At 47.0% G+C, this 24,342-nt stretch overlaps 1 protein-coding gene across 2 annotated transcripts in view; it reads left to right on the forward strand.

The window, feature by feature from the left end:
• GBF1 (golgi brefeldin A resistant guanine nucleotide exchange factor 1) overlaps nucleotides 1–22,427 on the forward strand; it is a 123,223-nt gene extending 100,796 nt beyond the window's left edge. For both annotated transcript variants that reach the window (XM_054729210.1, XM_054729211.1), the window contains exons 10-41: nucleotides 2,365–2,512; nucleotides 3,043–3,266; nucleotides 3,787–3,952; nucleotides 4,800–5,011; nucleotides 5,336–5,434; nucleotides 6,134–6,328; nucleotides 6,556–6,745; nucleotides 7,310–7,450; nucleotides 7,771–7,859; nucleotides 8,758–8,960; nucleotides 9,408–9,531; nucleotides 9,811–9,936; nucleotides 10,196–10,278; nucleotides 10,911–11,147; nucleotides 11,606–11,699; nucleotides 12,090–12,266; nucleotides 12,817–12,881; nucleotides 12,965–13,088; nucleotides 13,263–13,334; nucleotides 13,468–13,562; nucleotides 13,822–13,975; nucleotides 16,800–17,025; nucleotides 17,538–17,698; nucleotides 17,828–18,080; nucleotides 18,188–18,393; nucleotides 19,235–19,385; nucleotides 19,491–19,621; nucleotides 20,053–20,154; nucleotides 20,425–20,538; nucleotides 20,672–20,852; nucleotides 20,991–21,119; nucleotides 21,594–22,427. In XM_054729210.1, the coding sequence (XP_054585185.1) occupies nucleotides 2,365–2,512; nucleotides 3,043–3,266; nucleotides 3,787–3,952; nucleotides 4,800–5,011; nucleotides 5,336–5,434; nucleotides 6,134–6,328; nucleotides 6,556–6,745; nucleotides 7,310–7,450; nucleotides 7,771–7,859; nucleotides 8,758–8,960; nucleotides 9,408–9,531; nucleotides 9,811–9,936; nucleotides 10,196–10,278; nucleotides 10,911–11,147; nucleotides 11,606–11,699; nucleotides 12,090–12,266; nucleotides 12,817–12,881; nucleotides 12,965–13,088; nucleotides 13,263–13,334; nucleotides 13,468–13,562; nucleotides 13,822–13,975; nucleotides 16,800–17,025; nucleotides 17,538–17,698; nucleotides 17,828–18,080; nucleotides 18,188–18,393; nucleotides 19,235–19,385; nucleotides 19,491–19,621; nucleotides 20,053–20,154; nucleotides 20,425–20,538; nucleotides 20,672–20,852; nucleotides 20,991–21,119; nucleotides 21,594–21,874 (4,953 nt within the window). In that variant the 3' untranslated portion in view covers nucleotides 21,875–22,427. The remainder of the gene's footprint in view (nucleotides 1–2,364; nucleotides 2,513–3,042; nucleotides 3,267–3,786; nucleotides 3,953–4,799; nucleotides 5,012–5,335; nucleotides 5,435–6,133; nucleotides 6,329–6,555; nucleotides 6,746–7,309; nucleotides 7,451–7,770; nucleotides 7,860–8,757; nucleotides 8,961–9,407; nucleotides 9,532–9,810; nucleotides 9,937–10,195; nucleotides 10,279–10,910; nucleotides 11,148–11,605; nucleotides 11,700–12,089; nucleotides 12,267–12,816; nucleotides 12,882–12,964; nucleotides 13,089–13,262; nucleotides 13,335–13,467; nucleotides 13,563–13,821; nucleotides 13,976–16,799; nucleotides 17,026–17,537; nucleotides 17,699–17,827; nucleotides 18,081–18,187; nucleotides 18,394–19,234; nucleotides 19,386–19,490; nucleotides 19,622–20,052; nucleotides 20,155–20,424; nucleotides 20,539–20,671; nucleotides 20,853–20,990; nucleotides 21,120–21,593) is intronic.
• The last annotated feature ends 1,915 nt before the right edge of the window (nucleotides 22,428–24,342 follow it).

The raw sequence follows: 24,342 nt of genomic DNA on the forward strand, positions 1-24,342 counted from the left end.
GGATAGAGAAGGAAACAGGAAAGAGTGATCCTGGTGTGGGAAGGAATATTAATGAGTGACTGGCTTCTCTGTGGAAGTAGGACTACCTAGAGTTCCTGAAATGGGTAGGGGGAGCTGCCTGGAGAGAAAGGATATCTTATAAAAGTAGATCCAGATGTTAGTACTTTTTGGAGCTCAGTGACAATTGCAAACAAAGCCAGGAGGTTCTTACTTTCCCTCATTGATCTCTTGTGCTTCTTACCTGTCTTTATGTTTGGCCGATTCTTACCTCCAGAACATTTTTTTCCCCTATGAACTTGACCCAAATGAGCCTCCATGGTTCCTAGAGAGAGTATCGTATTTCCTGCTTAGCCACAGTGCTCAGAGTACTTGAAGCTCCATTCTAGGCATATGACTACAGGCATTTTGGATATGGATAGACAGGAAGTGACCATGCAAGGCTAATGCTATGTTACTAAAAGCTAGGGGCAGAGCTCAGCTCCTAGACTTCTCTCCTTTATGGGTGAAGCTATGGGTAGGGAAGGAAGAATTACGTAGTTTCTAAGTAAGGGATCAAAAATTATCCAGGTTCTGGAGAACTTGGGGGAAGTTGAGGAAGAGAGCATATTCCCCAGATATCAGAAGGAATTGAACAGGCCAAGGATAATAAAGGTATATTCAGCCTTTAGAAAGAGTCAGGGAGGAAACGTACCTCTACTGTCTTTAGACTCATTCTGATGGTTCTCGGAAGAGAATTGCTGTTGCCCAATCCAGGAATGGTCCATCAGTCTAGGAATAGTTTGGTGTAACTCTATAGAAGAACTGGTTTCAAATCCTAACCGAGGAGGCATCAGGACTAGGAAAACAAAATGGGCCTAAACAAAGTCACTGTGAACTTAGGGTGGAAAAAATGCATAAAAACTTATATCCTAGAATAGTCAATAGATGATAGAGATTTTCCTTTGTGACTAAAAGGAAGCTATTGGAAGAATAGAAATACAGCAAGAGAGAGAGAAATGGAATGGAGCAAGAGTCTAAGAAATCAGTAGCCTTACCATCTGAAAATATAAAATTGCATCTAGAAAGACCCCACAGTGAGAAAGACAGGAGGTCTCATCCTATATAATAATCCTATATAATAAAAGGCTAATATGCAAATTGACCAAACAGTGGAATAACCAGTCGCTATGATGTGCACTGGCCACCAGGAGGCAGACGCTTAACGCAGGAGTTGCTCCCTGGTGGTCAGTGCAGAGGGAGCACCGCTCAGCCAGAAGCCAGGCTCACAGCTGGCGAGTGCAGCTGCAATGGCAGGAGCCTCCCCCACCTCTGCGGCAGTGCTAAGGATGTCCGACTGCCAGCTTAGGCCCTCTCCCTCCCAGGGAGCGGGCCTAAGCCATCAGTCAGACATCTCCCGAGGGCTCCCAGACTGCGAGAGAGCACAGGCCGGGCTGAGGAAACCCCCCCCCCAAGTGCACGAATTTCGTGCACCAGGCCTCTAGTTGATATATAAAAATTGCGAGTAGCAGAGAGCAGAGCAATAGCATGACATGACCCTAGATCCTTAATTCCACAAACCAATTGAGATGCCCCTCCTTCTTAACTCCAAGGAATGAGCCTTTGACCAGTTTGATGCAGAAATTCCAGACAATGAGGGGTATGGCCCAGTTCATGAAGCAACAGAAAAGCTAAGAGTCTGGCTGGAAAGTAGGCTCTCATAATTGGATAAGAACTAGGAATAGGCAACTTCTGCAGGTAGTTAAGGAGGAAAGCCCAAGAGTCTAGGACCTGTAGATCTAAAGCTCCAGGTAAAAGAGTCCCTGCCCTTACCCTTCCTGCAGGAGGTTTGGGCACCATCTAGGTCTCAGGATTGCCACCCAGGACTCAGGGAAGCAAGTGATGTGTGAGAGCTGGGCCCTATCAATGACCAACGTAAAAGCAGAATGTAACCTTCCACATGGAGGCTGTCAGGCTCACTTGTAAAGTGCCCAGTGTAGAAGCCAGGTTAGAGGAGCAGGAATGTACTCTGATGATCTAGATCAGTGGTCGGCAAATTCATTAGTCAACAGATCCAAATATCAACAGTACAATGATTGAAATTTCTTTTGAGAGCCAAATTTTTTAAACTTAAACTTCTTCTAACGCCACTTCTTCAAAATAGACTCGCCCAGGCTGTGGTATTTTGTGGAAGAGCCACACTCAAGGGGCCAAAGAGCCGCATGTGGCTCGCGAGCTGCAGTTTGCCGACCACTGGTCTAGATTCTTCCTTTGGCACAGATACAGGGTATAGGCTTTTTCTAGGGACAAGTAGAACCAAGAGAAGGGAGATTTTAGGGATAAAGTTTTAGTTTGAATACCAGTGTTAATGAGGTGTGATATTTCCAGCTGAAAATGAGAGCAGGAGGCATGAGTGATTCATCCAAGTGGAAAAAACAGAAAAGATCACCCCGACCCCCACGCCATATGACCAAAGTTATACCAGGTTCAGAGCTACCCATCTCCAATGGAACCACCTTATCCTCTAACTTCACTGGTGAGTGCCCTGGGTTGCTGCTTCTGATTAAAATAGAGAGAGAGTGGAAGAGAGGGAGGAGGTGATGCGGGGGGGGGGGGGGTGGAGAGAGAAACATCAACTGGTAAGATACATCATCTGGTTGCCTCCCATACCCACCTGGACCAGGACCAGGTATCCAACCAAGGTATGTACCCTTGACTGGGAATTGAACCCACGACCCTTTGGTCTGCGGGCTGACACTCTAATCACTGAGCAAAACCAGCAGGGCTCTCTCAGGGATTTTGACATTGAAGACCAGCCAACTGAAGGGCTTTGGTTTCTTTCTGCTGAGAGCAAAAATGGGAAACTCCAGGTCAAGAACAGACAGTGACCATTTAGAAATTCTGCAGTGACTTAAGTTTATCCTCCTTCCAGGGGAACTCTGACTACTGTAGAGACTAATGTATACAGAGATTAGTATGCAGTGTAGAAACAGTTCTGGTACCATAAAGGCTATATGCTTCCCACAGAGTCTCTCTTCTTTAAGCCTCACTTACTTTGCTTGGCAGGTGGCATGCCCTTCATTGATGTGCCCACTCCCATCTCCTCTGCAAGTTCAGAAGCTGCCTCGGCAGTAGTCAGCCCCTCTACAGACAGTGGCCTGGAGTTCTCCTCCCAGACCACTTCTAAGGAGGACCTCACTGACCTGGAGCAACCTGGCTCTTCAGGGTACAGCACAGCTACAGAGCCTGGCAGCAGTGAGCTAGGGGTTCCTGAGCAGCCTGACTCCCAGGTATGGCTTTCATTTCTAAAGGCCCCTCTCCAGTCTTCCACTGTGGACATTAGCTTGATCCTTTAGATCCTTTATCCAGGCCTTGACTAAACGATGGTTGGGGTAGGGTGGGTTCTTCCCCATTTCCTAGAATTAGCTGTGCTGCATAGAAAACCTACGCTATGAATCACTGTGAGAGTTAGCTCATGGGATTTATCAAGTTATGCATACAGATAGGAAGTACTTGGCAAAGGTGAAGGAGTTGCCTGGTGAGAATGATAAGAATGAAGATAATGATCTAAATCTCAAGCCTATAAGAGCCTCTATTGCTTCTAGGGTTCGAATCCTTATAGGTCAGTGATGCCTCAGGACATGTTTTCTGAGTCCATCATATTCCTTCCATTGATTCATAGCCCACTGAGCTGGCCCTACACCTGCAATCCATTAGACACACTTGGAGGACAGATATTTCAGGGAAGTAAGTTCCAAGTTGCTCTTGCCTCATCCCTCTTCTATATCCCCCTGCTACTGGTCATAGCAGGAAGGGGCCCATGTGGAAAAGGCTCAGTCAGCATCCGTGGAATCTATCCCTGAAGTGTTAGAAGAATGCACATCCCCTGTTGACCACTCTGATTCTGCCTCTGTACATGACATGGATTACGTCAATCCCCGAGGTGTGCGCTTTACACAGTCCTCCCAGAAAGAAGGTGAGTACACTTAGGTAGGCTCTGCCTGTTCACTTCCCCATCCAATCCACTAAGCTGCCTGAGCCTAGACCAGTGATGGGCAACCTTTTGAGCTTGGTGTGTCAAACTTCGCCAAAAAACTGAGCATAACTCGGGTAGTGTATCACTTTGAGGAAAAAACATTATTTCGCAAATGTTTCATCCTCGGCATGCGGCTGCCTTAGCGGCCGCGTGTCATCAGAAATGGCTACGCGTGTCAGTGCTGACACGCGTGTCATAGGTTCGCCATCACTGGCCTAGACTGTCTTGGACATGTAGCATCTGCTAGTTCAAGCTCTAGTCAGGAAATGGAATCAAGTCAGAGGGCTATTGGCATGGATGGAGCCCTTCCCTAACTTGATGGACAGTAAGAAGTGAGAGGGAAGAACAGAAAGCTTGAGACTTTTTAAAAAAATATGTTTATTGATTTCAGAGAGAAAGGGAGAGGGAGAGAGAGATAGAAACATGATTGATGAGAGAGAATCATTGATTGGTTGCCTCCTGCACTCTCCCCTACTGGGGATCAAGTCCACAACCCCAGCATGTGCCCTTGACTGGAACTGAACCCGGGACCCTATGGGCCGATGCTCTATCAACTGAGCTAAACCAGCTAGGGTGCTTGGGACTTTTAATAGAAAAGTAGGATCATCAGTTCTGACTCCTTTCAGTAAATAGGTAGGCGCCTTACTTCCCCAGAAGAAAACAGTTGTTTTTTTCTTGAAGAGTGTCACTAATCTGAAATTACCTTGTAAAATGCAGGGCAAGCTAGGCCAAGCTATCAAGCCAGTTGTTTCTTGGGAGTCCCACTTCCCTCCTGGCCTTCTCCCAGGTACAGCTTTGGTCCCCTATGGTCTTCCCTGCATCCGAGAGCTCTTCCGTTTCCTCATCTCACTCACCAATCCACATGACCGACACAACTCAGAGGTTATGATCCACATGGGACTGCATTTGCTGACAGTGGCTCTTGAGTCAGCCCCTGTAGCCCAGTGCCAAACCCTCTTGGGCCTCATTAAGGATGAGATGTGCCGCCACTTATTCCAGGTAAGACTGGATTTCTAGAGGGGCTCAGAGCTCCTGGTTGTTTTTCCAGGTCTCTCATGGGGTAGGGAAGGACAGGGAGGTTTGACTGATTCATGATAGGACCCAGAAAAGAACCTCCCGCCCCATTTGGCCAGTAGTCATGGTCAAGATGACTGTTAATTTCTGGGGACTCTGGAAGCCAAAGGGAAATATAGGAATGGCTAGATATAGAATCCCCTCAGAGCACAACCTTATTGAAAACTTCACTGTTTGCTCTCCTGCTTTTCTCTTGGTTGGACCATAGTCAGGTTCAGAAACTAATGCCTACCCTACTCTGATCTCCAGCTACTCAGCATAGAGCGAATGAACCTTTATGCTGCTTCTCTGCGGGTATGCTTCCTACTGTTTGAGAGCATGAGGGAGCACCTCAAGTTCCAATTGGAGGTGAGTTTCTCAACCTTGAAAGATGAAAAGTAGGAAGATGCATATATGGCATCATCAGTGCAGCTAACTCTGTCATGGGTGAAATTTTGGGGCTTCTGTAGGATAGTGCTTCTAGCCTGTCTAGTTTGGTTTATTGGCTGGCCTCTTTAGTGGAAAAATCAAAAGGAACCTAGAGAAAATTGGCTGGCTATAAAATGGGAGAACCCACATATGAGCACTAGTAGGTAACCTCACCATGAGTTGATATACCCTTCTGCCTAGCAGCTCCTCTGCAACACAGCCAGGCAAGTCAAGCTGGCTTAGCCACTAAATTGCAAAAAGGAACTCTAAATAGGACCAGGTCAGGCTCACATAGCACAAAAAGGGCAACAGGTGACTTGATTCGGATCAGGCATGAGATAGAGAACCAGGCCTTATCCCCCAACATGAAGGCCAAAAAGGGGATGTATTTAGGGAATAGAATATCTATAAGAATCTATTTTTAGGGGTCTTTTTATTTAATTTATTGGGGTAACACTGGTTAACAAAATTATACAGGTTTCAGGTGTACAATTCCACAACACATCATCTGTACACTGTATTGTGTGTTCACTATATAAGAGTCTCTTAATGCATGCCTTTTGACAATTTTGTCCAATTTTTCTTCTTCCTATTTTGAATTCTTTCCCCACCCAAATGGCAATAATGGGTTATTGCCAGATGTACATCAAAAAGCTCATGGAGATCATCACTATGGAGAACCCCAAGATGCCTTATGAGATGAAGGAGATGGCACTGGAGGCCATTGTGCAGCTCTGGCACATCCCCAGCTTTGTCACTGAGCTCTATATCAACTATGATTGTGACTACTACTGTTCCAACCTCTTTGAAGACCTCACGAAGCTGCTGTCCAAGGTGCTGAGCATTATCACTGGCTTCTAGGAAGAAGGCTATATTAAGGAAATCTCTCTGGTGGTAGTAAGAAAGCTACATACAGGGAGGGAAACATTTGAGAATTGGGGAACAGGAAGAAGAAAGGCATTTCAATATAGAAGTTATAGAAAGTTGGGGATTTTTGGAAAAGAATCAGTTAAGTTTAAAGTATTCTAAGCTCAAGTCTACTGGATCTATTTACTTTCCAGAATGCCTTTCCTGTGTCTGGTCAGCTTTATACAACACATCTACTGTCTCTTGATGCCCTGTTGACAGTGATTGACAGCACTGAAGCCCACTGCCAGGCTAAAGTCCTCAACAACCTTACCCAGCAAGAGAAGAAAGAAGCAGCCAGACCCAGCTATGAGGCAGTAGACGGTACCCGAGAAGTCAGCAATAGTAAGAGGCATTTCTTACTTCGAGGATCTCAGGGTTCTATGCTTATCTCTTCTCTACTCTGAATTCTTTTCCTGCTCTTATATCACTTCCTCTGGGGTACTCCCAATTCTGTGTTTTTGAGGTTTGGTGCTTTGAATCACAGGCCACAAGCAGATTAACAGACTTTACCCTTTCTTCTCCTCCACACTTTGGCTTTTTTACAGAATTATTTATGGAGAGAAAAGAAAATATAGATGAAAGGATATAGGACTTCTGTCCCTAAAAGTTCCAGGTCCTCCCTTCCCTCACCCCAAGTATCTTCTTCCACTCTAATGAATCTTCTCAAACTTCCCCTTGAGATTAAGGTTGCAGAAGATTAAGGAAAGTGACTGGGTAATTTATTTATTAAATTCTATAATCTAATGCTTGGCTGACCTGGAACAGTGACTGTTTGAGCTTGGGTTTGTCCTGTTCAAGGCTGGCAACCTATGTGGGAGAATGCAGGTCTCCTTGGCCAGGGACTCAACTTCTCCTGCAGCTTTACTTACTCCATAAGTCTTCACTTATCTTCTTCTCTCTTACCAGCTGAGAGAGCAGCCAGCGATGGGAAAGCTGTAGGCATGGCCCCAGACATCCTAGGCCTGCATCTTCCAGGTGGAGGGCGGCTGCCAGCAGAACATGGGAAGCCAGGATGCAATGATCTGGAGGAAGCTGGTGACTCTGGGGGTGGGTACTGGGTGTTTGTAATCCTAAGCCCCATTAACTGGGGGGCCTGGTGGAGAGCAGAGGTGGGGGAACAGAGATACCCTAGGGTAGTACTTGAGTGAACCTTAGGTGCTCACCATGCCTTCAAACCCAGAGAGAGGAAAGAAGACATATGGAGTCCTAGAAGATAGAACCTCTAAGGAAGTGGAAAATGGATGAGGACAAGAAAATTTCTGAAGCATTCTTCTTTTTCACTGTAGAATATATCAGCAATTTCCAAAAGTCACTTCCTGATAAAAGAGGTCTTAATGGGTTTTTCCCTCTCTTCCTCCCATTCCTAGCTGACAAAACGTTTACCCGGAAGCCACCGCGATTTTCCTGTCTCCTGCCAGATCCACGGGAACTGATTGAAATTAAAAACAAAAAGAAGGTACATACAGATGTATCCAGAGCCCAGCCTCTACCCACTTCTGTCTGAGTGTTCTTTGTAGGGTTTCTATCCCAGAGGATGAGGGACAGTCTAGCAGCTCATTGTACAACTTCCCCAGTTTCCTTTGAAGTCCTTCCCTTACTCCAAAGCCATGTAGTTAGTCATGCCTACCCTGGACAATTGCTGTTCTGAGAGCAGGTGTTACTGGTGGTCACAAGAGCCCTGAGAGCTGATATCATATGGGTCCCTGAAGATTATTGGTCTGGTCATCTTGAGCTCTGGGATGATGATTGGCAATAAAGTGAAGTTGAAATTAATCCTGGTGCTTTAGTAAAGTTCAAATAACTGTTGTTTTGGTTTTCTTAAAACAAAGAAAACCTTCTGTTTAACCCTTTCTTCCTCTTATTGCTAGCCTAAATGACTGGTTTATGTGTGCCCTTGATTGCAAAAAGACTAAAGATTAAATTATAACAGTTAGTTCACCTTTTCTTTCAAACCCCAGGGCTAGAAAATCAAAGAAAGACAGGGAAACCAAGCTAGGCTATAAACAAGATGCTGCCCATAAACAGATGCCAGGGATGGCTGTAAAACTGTAGAGTGTAGAGAAGAAACCCTTCTGTAGTCCCTTCTTTTTTCATAGATGGAGAGGCTGTGGGATGTCCTATGTATCTTAAGCACTCAGGAAAGGAGTGAAAAGGAGCTCTTCAGCCAGTTCTAATAAGACATGAAGACTGAGGAAAGCTAGGGCCAGAATGATCCAGCCTTAGTCCTAGAGTCACTTAAAACCACCTTTTAGGAGACTGTTAGGTGACAAGCTGTGGACTATGATGAATTCTAGCCTGGCCTTATCCAGTTAGGGGAAGAGCAGTTTCTAATACCTCTAGTGTTTTTTCTCCAGCTTCTGATCACTGGCACAGAGCAATTCAACCAGAAACCAAAGAAGGGAATCCAGTTTCTACAGGAGAAAGGCCTCCTCACCATCCCAATGGACAATACAGAGGTAGCCCAATGGCTTCGAGAAAACCCTCGGTTGGACAAGAAAATGATTGGAGAGTTTGTGAGTGACCGCAAAAACATTGACCTCTTGGAGAGCTTTGTGAGGTGAGGAAGCTGCAAGAAATATGGGACATAGTTGGTGATCATTTAGAGAGAGCATCCTTCCCTCAAAGCAGTCTCAGTCAGTTTCTGCTAGTGACCCAGGTCACACACTCTTCTCTTTCTATCACTTTTATCTGTTAGATCTAAAAGAGCAAGATAGCTTTGGGAGCCGGGATGGAGCAGGGTCCCTGAACACAGGGTAGGTTCTGGGTTCCAGGTGATGAGATTTCTAAGAAAGGCAAGAGTGCGCTGATGTGAAAAATACTAAGGTTAGGAGTTGTCAAATGCTGGTCCGTGTTAGAAATGGCCAGGAGATGCCTTCTCTTTGCTAGCACCCTCAGCCTGTTCTTTTCCAGTAGGAGAAGATTGGAAGAACTGTAGCTAATAGAGAACCTAACATTTGTAGATTATATACCTTCAGCATCTTCATCCTTCTTCCTCTCCCTATAGCACCTTCAGCTTTCAGGGTCTTAGACTGGATGAAGCTCTTCGCCTCTACCTGGAAGCCTTCCGCTTGCCTGGGGAAGCACCAGTCATCCAGAGGTTGCTGGAGGCATTCACAGAGCATTGGAGGGTGAGTTTGAGTGGCAGGGGCTAAGCCTAACCTCCCAAGTTAATTTGACTGAAGGTTTCAATGGCTCCAACTGAGGGACACAGTTACTGTCTCCTAAGAAGGCTGAGAGCATCATCAGTGAGCTTTCCAGTCTAGCTTCTGTTTAAGGAGTTGGCAAGAGATTGGCCACTTTCTGGGTGGTACCTCCCCTCTGTGTCAGCATTGATCCAGTGGGTTGGTGCTGAGGGTTTAATGGGCCGGAGAAGGGCATTCACACAGGTGGGGTCTTTGCTTTTTCAGAATTGTAATGGCTCCCCATTTGCCAATAGTGATGCCTGCTTTGCCCTGGCCTATGCTGTCATCATGCTTAATACTGACCAGCACAACCACAATGTTCGTAAACAGAATGCACCCATGACCCTGGAGGTAAGCTTGAATCCCAGCCAAGGCAGAGAAGATCCAGCAAGCTTTGGAGAAAGCGGAAATGACATGGGATGTCCAGTGGGCACGGCAGATAGGGTTCTGGAAATCAGGGAAGGCTGTCTAATCCAGAAGAGGAACTGGGGTGGGGAAGTGGGTTCTTTCACTTACTGTTTCCTAAGTCCTATTTATCACAGACCCAGGGGTTCCTTGCGGGGGGCTTCAGCATTGACATTAGGGGCAAAGCTTCTTGGTCTGTCTCTAGGAGTTTCGCAAAAACCTAAAAGGTGTGAATGGAGGGAAGGACTTTGAACAAGACATCCTGGAAGATATGTACCATGCCATCAAGTGAGTATGTATGGAGGATGATGTAGCATCTCTGTTAAGTAGAACACTGCTCCCTTTTCCAGATTTTAGAGTCACATCAGGCTGCAATGACTCATGTGCCCTGGATTTAGCCTTAGGACTTCAGTAGCTGGGCAACCCCTCTCTCCAAACTCTTTTCTTCCTTAAAGAAACCTGAACAATATTGGGACTAGTACTTTAAGCCAGGTTCCAAACTGTCCCTGCTAAGTGGAGTGTCATGATCCCATTTCCCAAACCCAGAGCAGCTGACTTTTCCTGTCTAGTTCCCCCAAGTTGCATTCTGAGCTGTTAGAGACCCAGGAAATGCAAAGGGCCTGTAGAAAGAAATTATTTTTGATCAGAGGTCAGAGATGGGACACTTAGTTCTTTACTACAAATCAGAAAAGGGGGAATTATTTATCTTACTACAGAACTAAAGGCCTCACTTAGAGACAGGTCCTTGAGAATTATGGCACACCTCTTCCTTTCTCCCTGGTGAGTGGGAAGCCAACCACTGCACTTCATTTTGATGGCCTCTCATTTGTGGAGAGTGCCATGGTTAAAGCCCCTTATCCTAGCTTGGGAGCAGTCAGGTTTATAGCAGTGCACCTACTCCTTCTCTTACTTCCTGATAGGAATGAAGAAATTGTGATGCCTGAGGAGCAGACAGGCTTGGTTCGGGAGAACTATGTATGGAATGTACTGCTTCATCGAGGTGCCACCCCAGAGGGCATATTCCTACGTGTGCCTGCTGGTAGCTACGATCTTGACCTCTTCACCATGACGTGGGGCCCCACTATTGCTGCTCTCTCTTATGTCTTTGACAAAAGCCTTGAGGAGACAATCATCCAGAAAGCCATCTCAGGCTTCAGGTAGCTCACCTTTGGCCTTAGTACTTACCTCTTAACCACCGCTCTGAGCTAACATAGTTGCCTCCATCCTCTTTGAATCCTACTCTTATTTTCTTTAGAGTTGGTTCTTCCTGAGTTTTTGGAGGGAGGCTGAAGCTTGGGAAAGCTCTTTATATATACTCTTTATTGTTGAAAGTATTACATATGTCCCCTCTCCCCCCTCCCCATTGACTTCTAGCCGATCTCCGCCCCCTACCCCAGACCTTCACCACCCTATTGTCTTTGTCCATGGGTTATGCATATATTCATACAAGTTCTTTGGTTGATCTCGGGAAAACTCACTCTTAAACAGACTTAAGAGTAAAAGGTTTCTTCCTGGGACTGATTGGTGAAGAATCCCAAGCAATCCCCCTCAGGGACTTGGAAGGGCTGCCTGGCCTTCCAGTGACTCTGTTTCTGGGATGGGGGTGACATTACAGGAAGTGTGCCATGATCTCCGCCCACTATGGCCTCAGCGATGTGTTTGACAATCTCATCATCTCTTTGTGCAAATTCACAGCTCTCAGTAGTGAGGTGAGTGGCGGGGGGGGGGGGGGGAGGAGGGGGCGCGAATATGTACCTAGAGTTCCAAAGGAGAACCTCTTCTAGCCATGGATTACTTTTATCTTCAGAGATGATTCCCTCAGCATATTTCCTCACCTCCCACTTGATTACAATAGAGCTTAAGCTATTTCTGTCTTGTACACCCTAGAATGAGAATAGCATCACTCATGTAATTGGGGATAGGAAAGGATATGCAGTAGTAGGGAAGGCCTTATCCAGGTTAGCCCTTCCTACTAGTATTGTTGGGGAATGAAGCAGAGCCAGCAGAAGAAGCCTCAAGGCACCATAGGTTGAGGCCTAAGAGGTTCTCTTTTTCAAACATTTACCAGGCCCTAAGCTTCTTCCCATCTTGTTTTCCAGTCTATTGAGAACCTGCCCAGTGTGTTTGGAAGCAACCCTAAAGCCCACATTGCAGCCAAGACAGTATTCCATTTGGCCCATCGTCATGGCGACATCCTTCGAGAGGGCTGGAAAAATATTATGGAGGCCATGCTACAGCTCTTCCGAGCCCAACTGCTGCCCAAGGCTATGGTGGAGGTAATTCTTGGTAGGAGACTAATCGGTAGTAACAAGGCAAGGCCTAGCTGGTTTGGCTCAGTGGATAGAGCGTCAGCCTGCAGACTGAAGGGTCCCTGGTTCGATTCCAATTCAAGGGCACATGCCCGGGTTGTAGGCTCGATCCCCAGTAGGTGGCGTGCAAGAGGCAGCCAATCAATGATTCTCTCTCTTCATTGATGTTTCTATCTCTCTCTACCTCTCCCTTCCTCTCTGAAAAAAAAAAAAAAAAATAGTAACAAGAGCTCCAAGATTATATGCTACTAGTATATAGAACTGGTTGAGAGTATCATTGGGCCTGCTGCCTGCTGAAGCTTACCAGGAATACCTCAAATGTAAGACCACAGATCTTGAGTGGGGGCATAGCTATTAAGGAAGACTGGTAGAAGTCATTGCCAGTCACCATATGGAGGGGGCCCAATCAATAGTGTAGAGCAGAGAGCTATAAGAAGAAAGCCAGAGAATTTTGCATGGGGGAGCAGGAAATGCAAAGGGTATGTAGAAAGAAATTACTTTTGACCTGCTTTTCCAGGTAGAAGATTTTGTGGATCCCAATGGCAAGATCTCTCTACTACGGGAGGAGACACCATCGAACCGGTAAGGGTAGATCAGAGGCTAAAGGCCTTGGGGAGAGAGGATCAGGACTCTGGAGCTCACCAGGGTTTATACTGTTTCTACAGAGGAGAGTCGACAGTGCTGAGCTTTGTGAGCTGGCTGACACTAAGTGGTACTGAGCAGTCTAGCGTGCGGGGCCCATCCACTGAGAACCAGGAGGCTAAGAGAGTGGCCTTAGAGTGTATCAAGGTAACTGCCTGCTTATCTCTGGACCCCTCCCCATTGGACTGTGAACTGAAGAATAGAATCATTGAGAGCTTGTGACCAGAACTGACTCCTGCTCTCTCTCTGGCTCTTAAGAAAGTTATCTTCCCTCTACCCCTTGTCACTAACACCTTCCTTTTCCTCTTGTGTCCCCTGTAGCAATGTGACCCAGAAAAGATGATCACAGAAAGCAAGTTTCTCCAGCTGGAGTCACTGCAGGAGCTCATGAAGGTACAGAATGAAGAGGAAAGAAAAGGAAGGGCTGGCTGAATCTGGGAGGGGAGACAGGGACAGTGGTGTAAAGTCAATCTCTGTCAGGGCAGGGCCAGTGGCTGCCTACTTTTCTGCTGTTGTTCTCCTCTAGGCTCTCGTCTCAGTGACACCAGATGAAGAGACATATGATGAGGAAGATGCTGCTTTCTGCCTGGAGATGCTGTTGAGGATTGTGCTAGAGAACAGGTAGAAGGCCGTCTTTAGGCAGGCCTCACATTGAGCTTATTCCAAAGGGATGGAAGCATGGAGCCATCTTGCTGAGTGGGCTCTAGGGGCAAAAAGAACATGAAGCTATAGGCAGTGGAGGAGAAGCTTGCTCGTTATTCTTGTCTGCTCAGGGTATAATACCGGTGAGCCCTGAAAGGCCTAGCCTGAATCAGAAAGGAAGGCTTATTGCCCAGTGACCTCTCTAGCTGAGACTATCCCCATCTCTTATGTTCCTAAGGGACCGAGTGGGCTGTGTGTGGCAGACTGTTCGAGACCATCTATATCACCTATGTGTCCAGGCACAGGATTTCTGCTTTCTTGTGGATCGGGCAGTGGTGGGGCTACTGCGCCTGGCCATTCGGCTACTCCGGAGAGAAGAGATAAGTGGCCAGGTAAGCAGAGTACAGCTGGGAAGTAAGGAAGATATGCAAGGGACTAAAGTCACAATGTTAGTTGTGGGTATGGCCTGAGACAGAATACATTTAGTGCCCCATAGAATGAGCCCAGTGACCAACTATGGGGCTGGGGGAATCTAACAGGTGGCAGTGGGGATGAGTCTAGAACGTCCTCAAGTGTGAAGCTGATATGCAGCGCCTCTGCTGACTCCTGTAAATCAGCTCTGAAGGGCAGATGGCTGCTGCTTTGTGGCAGCCCCAGCCCTATATCTGGTTTCCTCTTGAGATCTCTTGGCCCAACTATTAAAGACAGCCAGCATAGAACTAATAAGTGAGTTTAGCAAGGTCCCAGGATATAAAATGAACACCCAAAATTAATCACATTTCTATATACAGTACTGACAATGAACATATGGAACTTAAAAAAACAACAACAACACAATACCATTTACAAGTGCTACCCACAAAAAGAAATACTTAAATATACATCTAATAAAATATGTATAGGATCTGTATGCTGAAAATTACAAAATGTTAATGAAAGAAATCAAAGAAGACCTAAATAAATGAAGGAGCATACCATGTTCATGGATTAGAAGACTCTACATAGTAAAGATGTCAGTTCTCCCCAAATTGATCTATAAGTTTAACCCTTTGCACTCGCTTGCTTTTTTCTCAAGCTGCTACCGATGCTAACCGTGTTGAGTCACACTCGATATCCGAGTGCAAAAGGTTAATGCAACTCCTATGAAAATGCCAGCAGGAGTTTTTGTAGACATAGACAAGCTTATTCTAAAATTTAGCACTACCTGGTTTGGCTCAGTGGATAGAGCGTCAGCCTGGGGACTGAAGGGTCCCGGGTTTGATTACAGTCAAGGGTACATGCCCAGGTTGTGGGCTCGATCCCCAGTAGGGGGCATGCAGGAGGCAGCTAATCAGTGATTCTCATTATTGATGTTTCTATCTCTCTCTCCCTCTCCCTTCCTCTCTGAAATCAATAAATATATATTAAATAAATAAATAAATAAAATTTAGATGGAAAAGCACAGGCCTTAGAATAGCCAAATCTCTTGAGAAAGAAGAAAGTAATATTAAGGCTTACTATATTGCCATAGTAATCAAAACTGTGTGGTATTGGTAGAGGGATAGACACACCTCTACCAATGGAACAGAAGAGAGAACCCAGACATAGGCCCACACAAAGATGCTCAACTAATTTTTTAGAAAAGGTACAAAACCAATTTTAAAAAAACAATGGGGGAAGGATAACTTTTTCAATTGCCAAAGCAATTGAAATCCATAGTGGAGAAGCTTCATATCTTATACAAAAATTAATTCAAAATAGATCAAAGATTTAAATGTAAAATATAAAACTATAGAACCTTTAGGGAGAAACATAAGTGAATATCTTTAGGAGCTAGGCAAAGAGTTCTTAGTCTTGACACCAAAAGAAAAACCCATAAAAGGAAAAAATGATAAATTAGATTTCATCAATACTAAAAAGTTCTCTATTATAGGCCTGTGAAAAGGATGAAAAAACAAGGAACATATGTTTGCAAATCACATATTAAAGTTGCGATGAGATATCATTATACACATATCAGAATTGCTAAAGTAAAAATATCAAGTGCTGGCAAGGATGTGGGTCACTCATACATTGCCTGTGGGAATGTGAAATGGTATAGCTACTCTGTTGGCATGTTCTTCTAAAATTAAATATCCAATTACCACACAATCCAGCAATTGCATTCTTGGGCATTTATCCCCCAAAAGTGAAAATTGACTTTCTCATAAAAATCTGTAGATGAACGTTCATAAAAGTTTTCATTGTAATAGCCAAAAATAGGAATCAGCTTAGATGATTTTCAACAGGTGAATAAACTGTAGTTCATACATACCATGGAGTACTTACTATTCAGCATTTAAAAGCAACAAGCTATTGATACATGCAACAACTTGGAATTACACTGAGTGAAAAATGCCAATCCCATAAAGTTATAAACTATATAATTCCATTTATATAAAATTTTTAAAAGCATATATTTATTTTTTTAAAGTTCCTCTGGGGTTTTTATGGTTATTTGTTTTTTTTTTCAGAGAGAGGAAGGGAAAGGAGATAGATAAAAACATTAATGATGAGAATCATTGATCAGCTGCCTCCCTCCTGCATGCCCCCTACTGGGGATCCAGCCCACAACCTGGGCATGTGCCCTGACCAGGAATCAATCCGTGATCTCCTGGTTCATGGGTCAACATTGAACCACTGAGCCACACCAGCCGGGCCATTTATATAAATTTTTGAGATGACAGTTTTAACAGTTGTGGACAGATTGCCAGGGGTTAGGGATGGGCACAGGAAAGAGGCAGATGTGATTATAAGGGGTAACATAAGGGATCCTGTGGTGTTGGAACTGTTCAGCATCTTTACTAGTGGTGGATACAAACCTACACAGGTGACTAAATTGTGTAGAATTTAATACACACAACTTGAGTAGAAGTAAAACGGAGGAAATCTGAATAAATCAGTGGATTATATCAATGTCAGTATTCTGGTTATGATTATACCATAGTTTTGCATAAAATTGCCATTGGGGTAAACTGGGCAAGTGTGTAAGGGATCTCTTTGTGTTATTTCTTACCGTATAATACATTATCAACCTATAATTATCTCAGTAAATATCTTAATATAAAAAGAAAAGACCAGCTTCTGTATCCTAAGTTGGGTCCTAGTCAAACTGTCCTTACTGGCCTAAGAAGACTGTTGGGAAAGGAGAGTAGGCAAAAAGTTGTGTTCCACTTCCTACTTGCCACCCCAACCCAGGTATTGCTCTCCCTGCGCATCTTGCTACTAATGAAGCCCAGCGTGCTGTCCCGAGTCAGTCACCAGGTAGCCTTTGGGCTCCATGAACTCCTTAAGACCAACGCAGCCAACATTCATTCAGGTGACGACTGGGCCACCCTCTTCACGTTGCTGGAGTGCATTGGCTCAGGCGTGAAGCCTCCAGCTGCCCTGCAGGCCACCACCAGGGCCGATGCACCTGATGCTGGTAAGCCCATTCCCAGAGAGACCCACACTGGCAGATAAACCATTATGGCCCCAGAGGTTGATACAGGAAAACAAAACAGGTTATTACGTTCAGCAGATTAAATACCCGTGGCTTCTGCCATCTGCTCCCAGAATTTCCTATACCAGCTGGCCTCTCCCCAGCACACCCTCAAGTTAAACAGCATGAAGGCAAGTAGGCAGCAGAGAAGGCTCTGAAGCCTGGCTTACTACTGTCCTGAGGACTGGTTTATCAAAAACTGAGAAAATGCCACCTCCCTCCCCTGACAGCTGCTCCTACATGCCATCAGGAACCCAAATTAGCCTGCTGCCCTATTTGGTCAAGAGAGAAGCTGTCCAGACCATCCTTTAGCCCTGTGGTAACAGGACTGAAACTAAGCCAGACCAAGAAAGAGAAACCAGGCTTCGGCGTCTTTCTTCTGAGAGCTGAAACTATTCCCTCAACCCAGTGTCCCCATCCTCACTTTGACTCTGCCTTTCTCCCTGCCGGCTCAGGGGCCCAATCAGACAGTGAACTCCCATCCTACCATCAAAATGATACGAGTCTGGACCGAGGATACACTTCTGACTCGGAGGTCTATGCTGACCATGGCAGGCCTGGCAAGATCCACCGATCAGCCACAGATGCTGATGTGGTCAACAGTGGTTGGTTAGTGGTAAGTGATGGACAGCGGATGAGACTTCCCTCCTTGGCCTGTGGGAAAGATTCCTAGTCCTCTAAAGAGGGCATCCAGGGGAAGATCTGGTTCAAGCCTGGGTTCCAAGCTCCTCTGTATACTTTACAGGTGGGAAAGGATGACATCGATAACTCCAAGCCAGGGCTTGGGACTGCGTCCAGCCGGCCAGGCCCTTCACCCCTGGTCAATCAGTACAGTCTAACAGTGGGGCTGGACCTCGGACCTCATGACACTAAGTCTCTGCTTAAGTGTGTGGAATCACTGTCTTTCATCGTGCGTGACGCTGCCCACATCACACCTGACAACTTTGAGCTCTGTGTCAAGACTCTCCGCATCTTTGTCGAAGCCAGTCTTAACGGTGGTGGGTCAACTGACGGGCAATTGGGGAGTAGCCATGTGAATATACGGGGGACAGGGATATCTGTGTCTATGGATATGGATATGTGACCTGGATCTGACTCTGCTCAGGGTGCAAGTCCCAGGAGAAACGTGGCAAGAGTCACAAATATGACAGCAAAGGGAACCGCTTCAAGAAGAAATCCAAGGAGGGCTCAGTGCTTCGACGGCCTCGAACCTCTAGCCAACATGCCACTCGGGGAGGACATAGTGATGACGATGAGGACGAAGGCGTGCCTGTCAGCTACCATACGGTGTCTTTACAGGTCAGTCAGGACGTAAGTATGGCACCCTTTACTTCCTCTTCTCTCCCTGCACCTGACTTTGGGAGTGTGGATGGGGCCAGGGACAGCCAGGACTGAGAGGAAGGGCCGAGGTCCTCAGCCACCACCTCTACAGTGTTCCCACCTGTAAGTCTTTGTTTGCTTAATATTTAAACTGAGGTTTATTTTTTGAATAGGTAATACATGCACATGGTACAAAGTTCAAACGGTACAAAAGGGTAAACAGATAAAAGTAAGCCCCATTCCATTTCTGTCCCTAGCCAATAAGTTCTCACTAGAGGCAACTACTGCCACCAGTTTCTTGTCTATCCTTCCAGAGTTATTCTGTCTATTCAAGGCATATAAAATTTATTTTATGAGCAGAATTTATATCACTAACTAAATGGATAACTAATTGCCTTAAATAGAATAGCCTTAGAAAAATGATGAAAAAAAATTATTAAATCTAGCCAGATACTATTACCCATCAAAGCCTCCGAGCCTGAGGTATGCTTTCTGTTTTTAAAATAACGTGATAAGGTTTTATATATTATCAGGTGTGAAAGAGAATTGAAAAGAAAGTGTATTTCTCACTGTGTAATTCAGTATTATTAAATACTTAGTCCACACCCCTCCTCAAGTCTCCTCTACTAGGACTAATACTCAACTTTGGGAAACACTTGCCAGGACGGGGCAACTAGCTCATAAAGTCGAGAAGGGAGCCGTGAGAGGATTGAAGTATGTATGGTGTGACTGGTACTAGGGGCTCCCTTGAGGACTCAGTCAGGGACAGTAGTGGGTGGGGGACTTGACCAGACCTAACCCCACTCATGTCCTGCCCCTCCTGTGATCCCAGTTGCTAGACCTGATGCACACCCTGCACACTCGGGCGGCCTCTATCTACAGCTCATGGGCAGAGGAGCAGCGCCACCTGGAGACAAGTGGCCAGAAGATCGAAGCGGATTCGCGCACCCTCTGGGCCCACTGCTGGTGCCCCTTACTGCAGGGTAAACTTCGGGGGAGCAGGCTGGGCAGGGGCAGAGGTGGACTTGGAGCTGGGAAGTACCAGGATCAGGATGCCTGAAGGATCCTGAGCCTGTTCTTGCTCTCAGGCATTGCCTGCCTATGCTGTGATGCCCGGCGCCAGGTGCGGATGCAGGCACTGACCTATCTGCAACGAGCACTACTGGTACATGATCTGCAAAAGCTGGATGCCCTGGAATGGGAGTCCTGCTTTAACAAGGTAGGACTTCCCTCAAGTCTTTTTTTTTTTTTTTTTTACGTTTTTATTGATTTTTAGGGAGAGGGGAAGGGAGAGGGATAGAAAGATAGAAACATCGATCAGCTGCCTCCTACACACACTCCTCCTGGGGATCAAGCCCACACCCCGGGCATGTGCTCTAACTTGGAATCAAACTGGCAACCTCTTGGTCCCTGGATTGATGCTCAGCCGCTGAGCCACGCCAGCCGGTCAGACTTCCCTCTAGTCTTAAGGTAAAGTTCAAATCTTTAAGATAAGGAGAACAAGGCAGCCTGAAGAGCCCCTGATGTCAATCCTCAGTCTGCATCAGACCTTCTCCTTCTGCTCAATACTCATCCACCCCAGCCCCTGGCTTCCTTGGGGCAAGGCTGCCCACTGACCTTGCTAGGAGATGTTGGCTGTTTACCTACCAGGTGCTGTTTCCTCTACTGACCAAGCTCTTGGAGAACATCAGCCCTGCAGATGTGGGTGGGATGGAGGAGACCCGGATGAGGGCTTCCACACTGCTCTCTAAGGTATTGCTCACCACCCTACACCCACCCACTCTCCTGCCTCTTCACAAGGAGGGAAGCCAAGGCTTCTGATAAGACCTAGAGATGCAGTGTAGGTGCTGAGGACCCAAGCTATGGAGACTCAGTGGGACTTGGGGACCTGGGACGTTTCTGGAATTCAGAGGCATTTCTAATCTAAGATTCCCATGCAAGATAGGACAGGCTTGCCTCCCAGCCTTGGAGAAGGGTATAGAAGGCCCCTACCCTCGGCTGAAAGTGGCTGGCGGGCCATAGGTCTTCCTGCAGCACCTGTCTCCACTGCTGTCACTCTCTACCTTTGCGGCCCTCTGGCTGACCATCTTGGACTTCATGGACAAGTACATGCATGCAGGCTCCAGTGACTTACTGGTATGTTCTACCTCAGCCTGACTCCAGCCTGACTCTGCTGGGAAGACTTACTGTTTACCCCCTTGGTGGCTACCTCCTTACCATATTCTCCCATGCCCTCTTTTCTATTCTCATGGTCCACTGCCACCTGTAGTCAGAGGCCATCCCTGAGTCTCTGAAGAACATGCTTCTGGTGATGGACACAGCGGAGATTTTCCACAGCGCAGATGCCCGAGGAGGCAGCCCCTCAGCCCTCTGGGAGATTACCTGGGAGCGCATTGACTGTTTTCTGCCCCACCTACGAGATGAGCTCTTCAAGCAGACTGTCATCCAGGGTAGGGGGCTCAGCCCAGCTTCATCAGAAAGAGTCTGGAGCTCAGTAGTTCTCTGTGCTGTAGGTGGGTGGGAAGACTGGTGGGTAGCCAGGGCTTGAAATTCTAAGAGCTGCCATCTGGATTCTTCACCCTCCTCAGACCCCACGCCTATGGAGCCTCATGCCCAAAAACCTCTAGCTTCAGCCCACCTGACACCTACTGCTGGGGACACCAGGACACCTGGCCATCCACTTCTCCCAGAGATGCCCTCTGAATTGGGAGCCTGTGGTGAGTCCCTCTGGGCCAGCCTACAGGGTGTTGAGCAGGAAAGAGGAGGCCTAAGAGGAGGCCCATGGTAGCTTGGGATTGCTGCTGAGCATGGGCTGTGAGCCAGGGGCAGGGGAGACCCTGAAAATCCTGTTTGCCTGCTCTTCCTATCAGAAATGGCAGGACCAAATAAGCTATAATGGAGCTAGCTGCTTGAGATTTTCAGGCTTAGGAAGAGAAAGCTGGGTCTGGGACTTGGAGAATATGCAAAGGTTGCCCTTCAGGGATTCTAATAAAGACCAGACCAAAATTAACCTAACTAGAAGTATAGCAAAGGAGGTAGAGGATAGAGATAAGGCATTGGAATGACTTTCAGGGGTGACTCCCAACTGTTTAGCCTGGGAGGGGTCATTTTGCTCACGGGAATGGGGAGGAGCAAAGATTGGTATGAGGGAGTTTGACTGCAGCCACCTTTGACTTTGACTCTTACTATAGACTTTGAGAAGCCCGAGGGCCCCCGACCTGGCAACAGCAGCTCCCCTGGATCACCAGTGGCATCTAGCCCCAGCAGGCTGAGCCCTACCCCAGATGGGCCTCCACCCTTGGCTCAGCCCCCACTGATCCTGCAGCCCTTGGCCTCTCCACTGCAGGTGGGCGTGCCACCCATGACTCTGCCCATCATCCTCAACCCTGCTCTCATTGAAGCCACCTCACCAGTGCCCCTCCTGGCCACACCCCGCCCCACAGACCCCATGCCCACCTCTGAAGTTAACTAAAAATAGGCCCCTCAGAGATCAGGACCTGTCCCTGGCCCCCCTTCCAGCTGTCCCAGGAGCCACACTCTTCAGGCCCAGCTCGAGCTGCTATCGCTGCTACTTGTATGGGGACCTAAAAAACAGAACTTTTATAGCCCTTCCTGGGACCCACAGTCAGGCTGCAGGACCTTCCTCCTCTGCTCTCCATTCTTGGGGGTCCAACCTGAGAGCACACTCAGGTATCACCTGCCGGCTGGTAGCTATGGGGAGGCATCACTGTGCCAGCCCTGCAGTGCCTGCCCTTGTGTCCCTCCTGCCCATGGTTAGGCATTGAGAGCCAAGCCAACCACTCTGCACTTTGTTTCCCTCTCCCATCCCCACTCCCGTCAGCCCTGGGCCACCTCCTCCAGTTCTTCCTCTTTTACTAATGCGTTGGTCAGTTTGAAGAGCTGATTGGCATTGAGGGTGAGCAGATGGAGCTGGACAGGGGGACTGCCCACAGGAACATGTACATATGGAAAAACAGGACAACAGTGGACTTTTTATGATGTAATAAATGTCTTAGTACCATTAATGCTTTTCCCTCTGGTTTCCTTCTTGAACTTGTGGGCACCATGTTCTTAGGATATCCAGGGATTAGACCTTGCATGAACAGAAGTGACACTGAACCTACCAACAGTCTGGTCCATGTGGCCCCAGGCCAAAAGCCAGCCAGATGCCAGGACTGAGGTCAGGATTCCTTTACCGCTGCCCGATGACCACCATCAGCACAGCAGTGCACCTTTGCCAGCAGGGATGTGCCAGGGGTTTGGGCAGTTGTCCTCTTCCCTAACTGCTCCAAGGAAGACACCTGAGACAACATAGACTCAGGTCAAGGGAAACCAGAGCTGAGCTGTAGTTATTCAGAAGTTTTCCTTCTGATGTGCCTCATGGTCCAGAAGCAAAAGGAGCCTATGGACTTATGAGAGGGCCATCTTGCCCATAGCTGTGATCATGTGTATGTGGGCACAGGGACATTCCTTCTGGCCCAAAATTGAGGCGGGACCATTCTTCCACCCCACAGCCTCCATCCATCCCAATCACTGAAGCATGATTGGAGAACCTGTCCTCTTTCCCTTTACATCAGGGTAAGAAGGTGGGAGTGTGAATGAGGCAGGCTGTGTAGCCCCTGCAAAGCTTAGGTACTATGGGCAGGATGCAGAATGCTATGTATTAAGCTTTCCCCTGTGAAGCATCTACATCATCTTGGTTTCCTCCTCCATAATGGTCCCTTCCCTCAGAGGGGGAGGGAGTGGTACCCTATTGAACTACCAGCTGACATCCTCATAAAGAGTTAGGGACACTCACCCTCTTCATTTGGACCCAGCTGGCTATGTGATCATTTAGCATCTGGGGCTAACCTTTGCTCAGCACAACCGCGTAGATGTTCCTGGGAGTCTGAACCTCTGTAAGTGTCTCCCTCGGGTGTAGAGGAGGGCGCTTTGAAAATGGGATTAGCCTGATGTGAAAAAATACTGACATGAGACCTGAAACTCCTATACTAGTTTCTACCTCTTCCCTTCCTTCTTCCCCAAGTAGTCCAGACTATCCTTGGTTTCCCAACCCTGCCCATGGGAAAATTAGGAGTATGACTGCACTTTTCTGTATGAGTGCAGAAAAACCAGGATCTACAGTCAGGTAGACACTGGGGCTCTTGGCTTGGTAACATTATGATGTCTCTGTTCTGCCATCTGAGCCCCACCCACAAGCTCTGTCTTTAGAAGCTTGCATGTGTGTGGTTTTTTTTTTTTTGGGGGGGGAGTCTAAAGTTATACATGAATTTTTTTTTTAATTTCTTTATTGATTAAGGTGTCACATATTTGTCCTCATCCCCCCATTCCCATCCCACCCCTCTCCCCACGCATGCCCCAATCCACTGTTGAACTTAACCGTTGGATAGGCTTATATGCATGCATACAGGTCCTTTGGTTGAACTCTCCCCCTCCCCCCCTCCCCCCCACCCTCCCCCTACCCTCCCCTATCCTCCCTCTGAGGCCCGATAGTCCGATCGATGCCTCCTTGCTTCTGGTTATACATGAATTTTTGACTATGGGGTGTCAGTACCCCCAATCCCGCATTGTCAGCTGTACAGAATTAGTTCCAATGGACACACACACACACACACACACACACACACACACACAAAATCCTAGAAACAACAGAAAATGTGGCTACCCCAGCACTTGGGTACTTACCTTTGCTTAGGGCTCTCTGCTTTGGGAGATGAAGGGCCTTGAGGAAGCAGAAGCCCTCAGTCCCTGGGCCTCTGTTGCAGAGAAGGAACTTTAGTTCAAGTAAACACCCCCTCCTTGAAATATTCTTCACTCGGCTTCTGAGACACTATTTTCTTGGTTCTCCCCTACCTCACTGGCCATGCCTTTTTAATTTCCTTTTTGGCTCCTCCTCATCTCCAGCCTCTGAACATTACTAGTAGAATGCCCCAGAGCTCC

Source organism: Eptesicus fuscus, chromosome 17 (genome assembly GCF_027574615.1).
Source record: "Eptesicus fuscus isolate TK198812 chromosome 17, DD_ASM_mEF_20220401, whole genome shotgun sequence".
NCBI classification, from domain to species: Eukaryota; Metazoa; Chordata; class Mammalia; order Chiroptera; family Vespertilionidae; genus Eptesicus; species Eptesicus fuscus.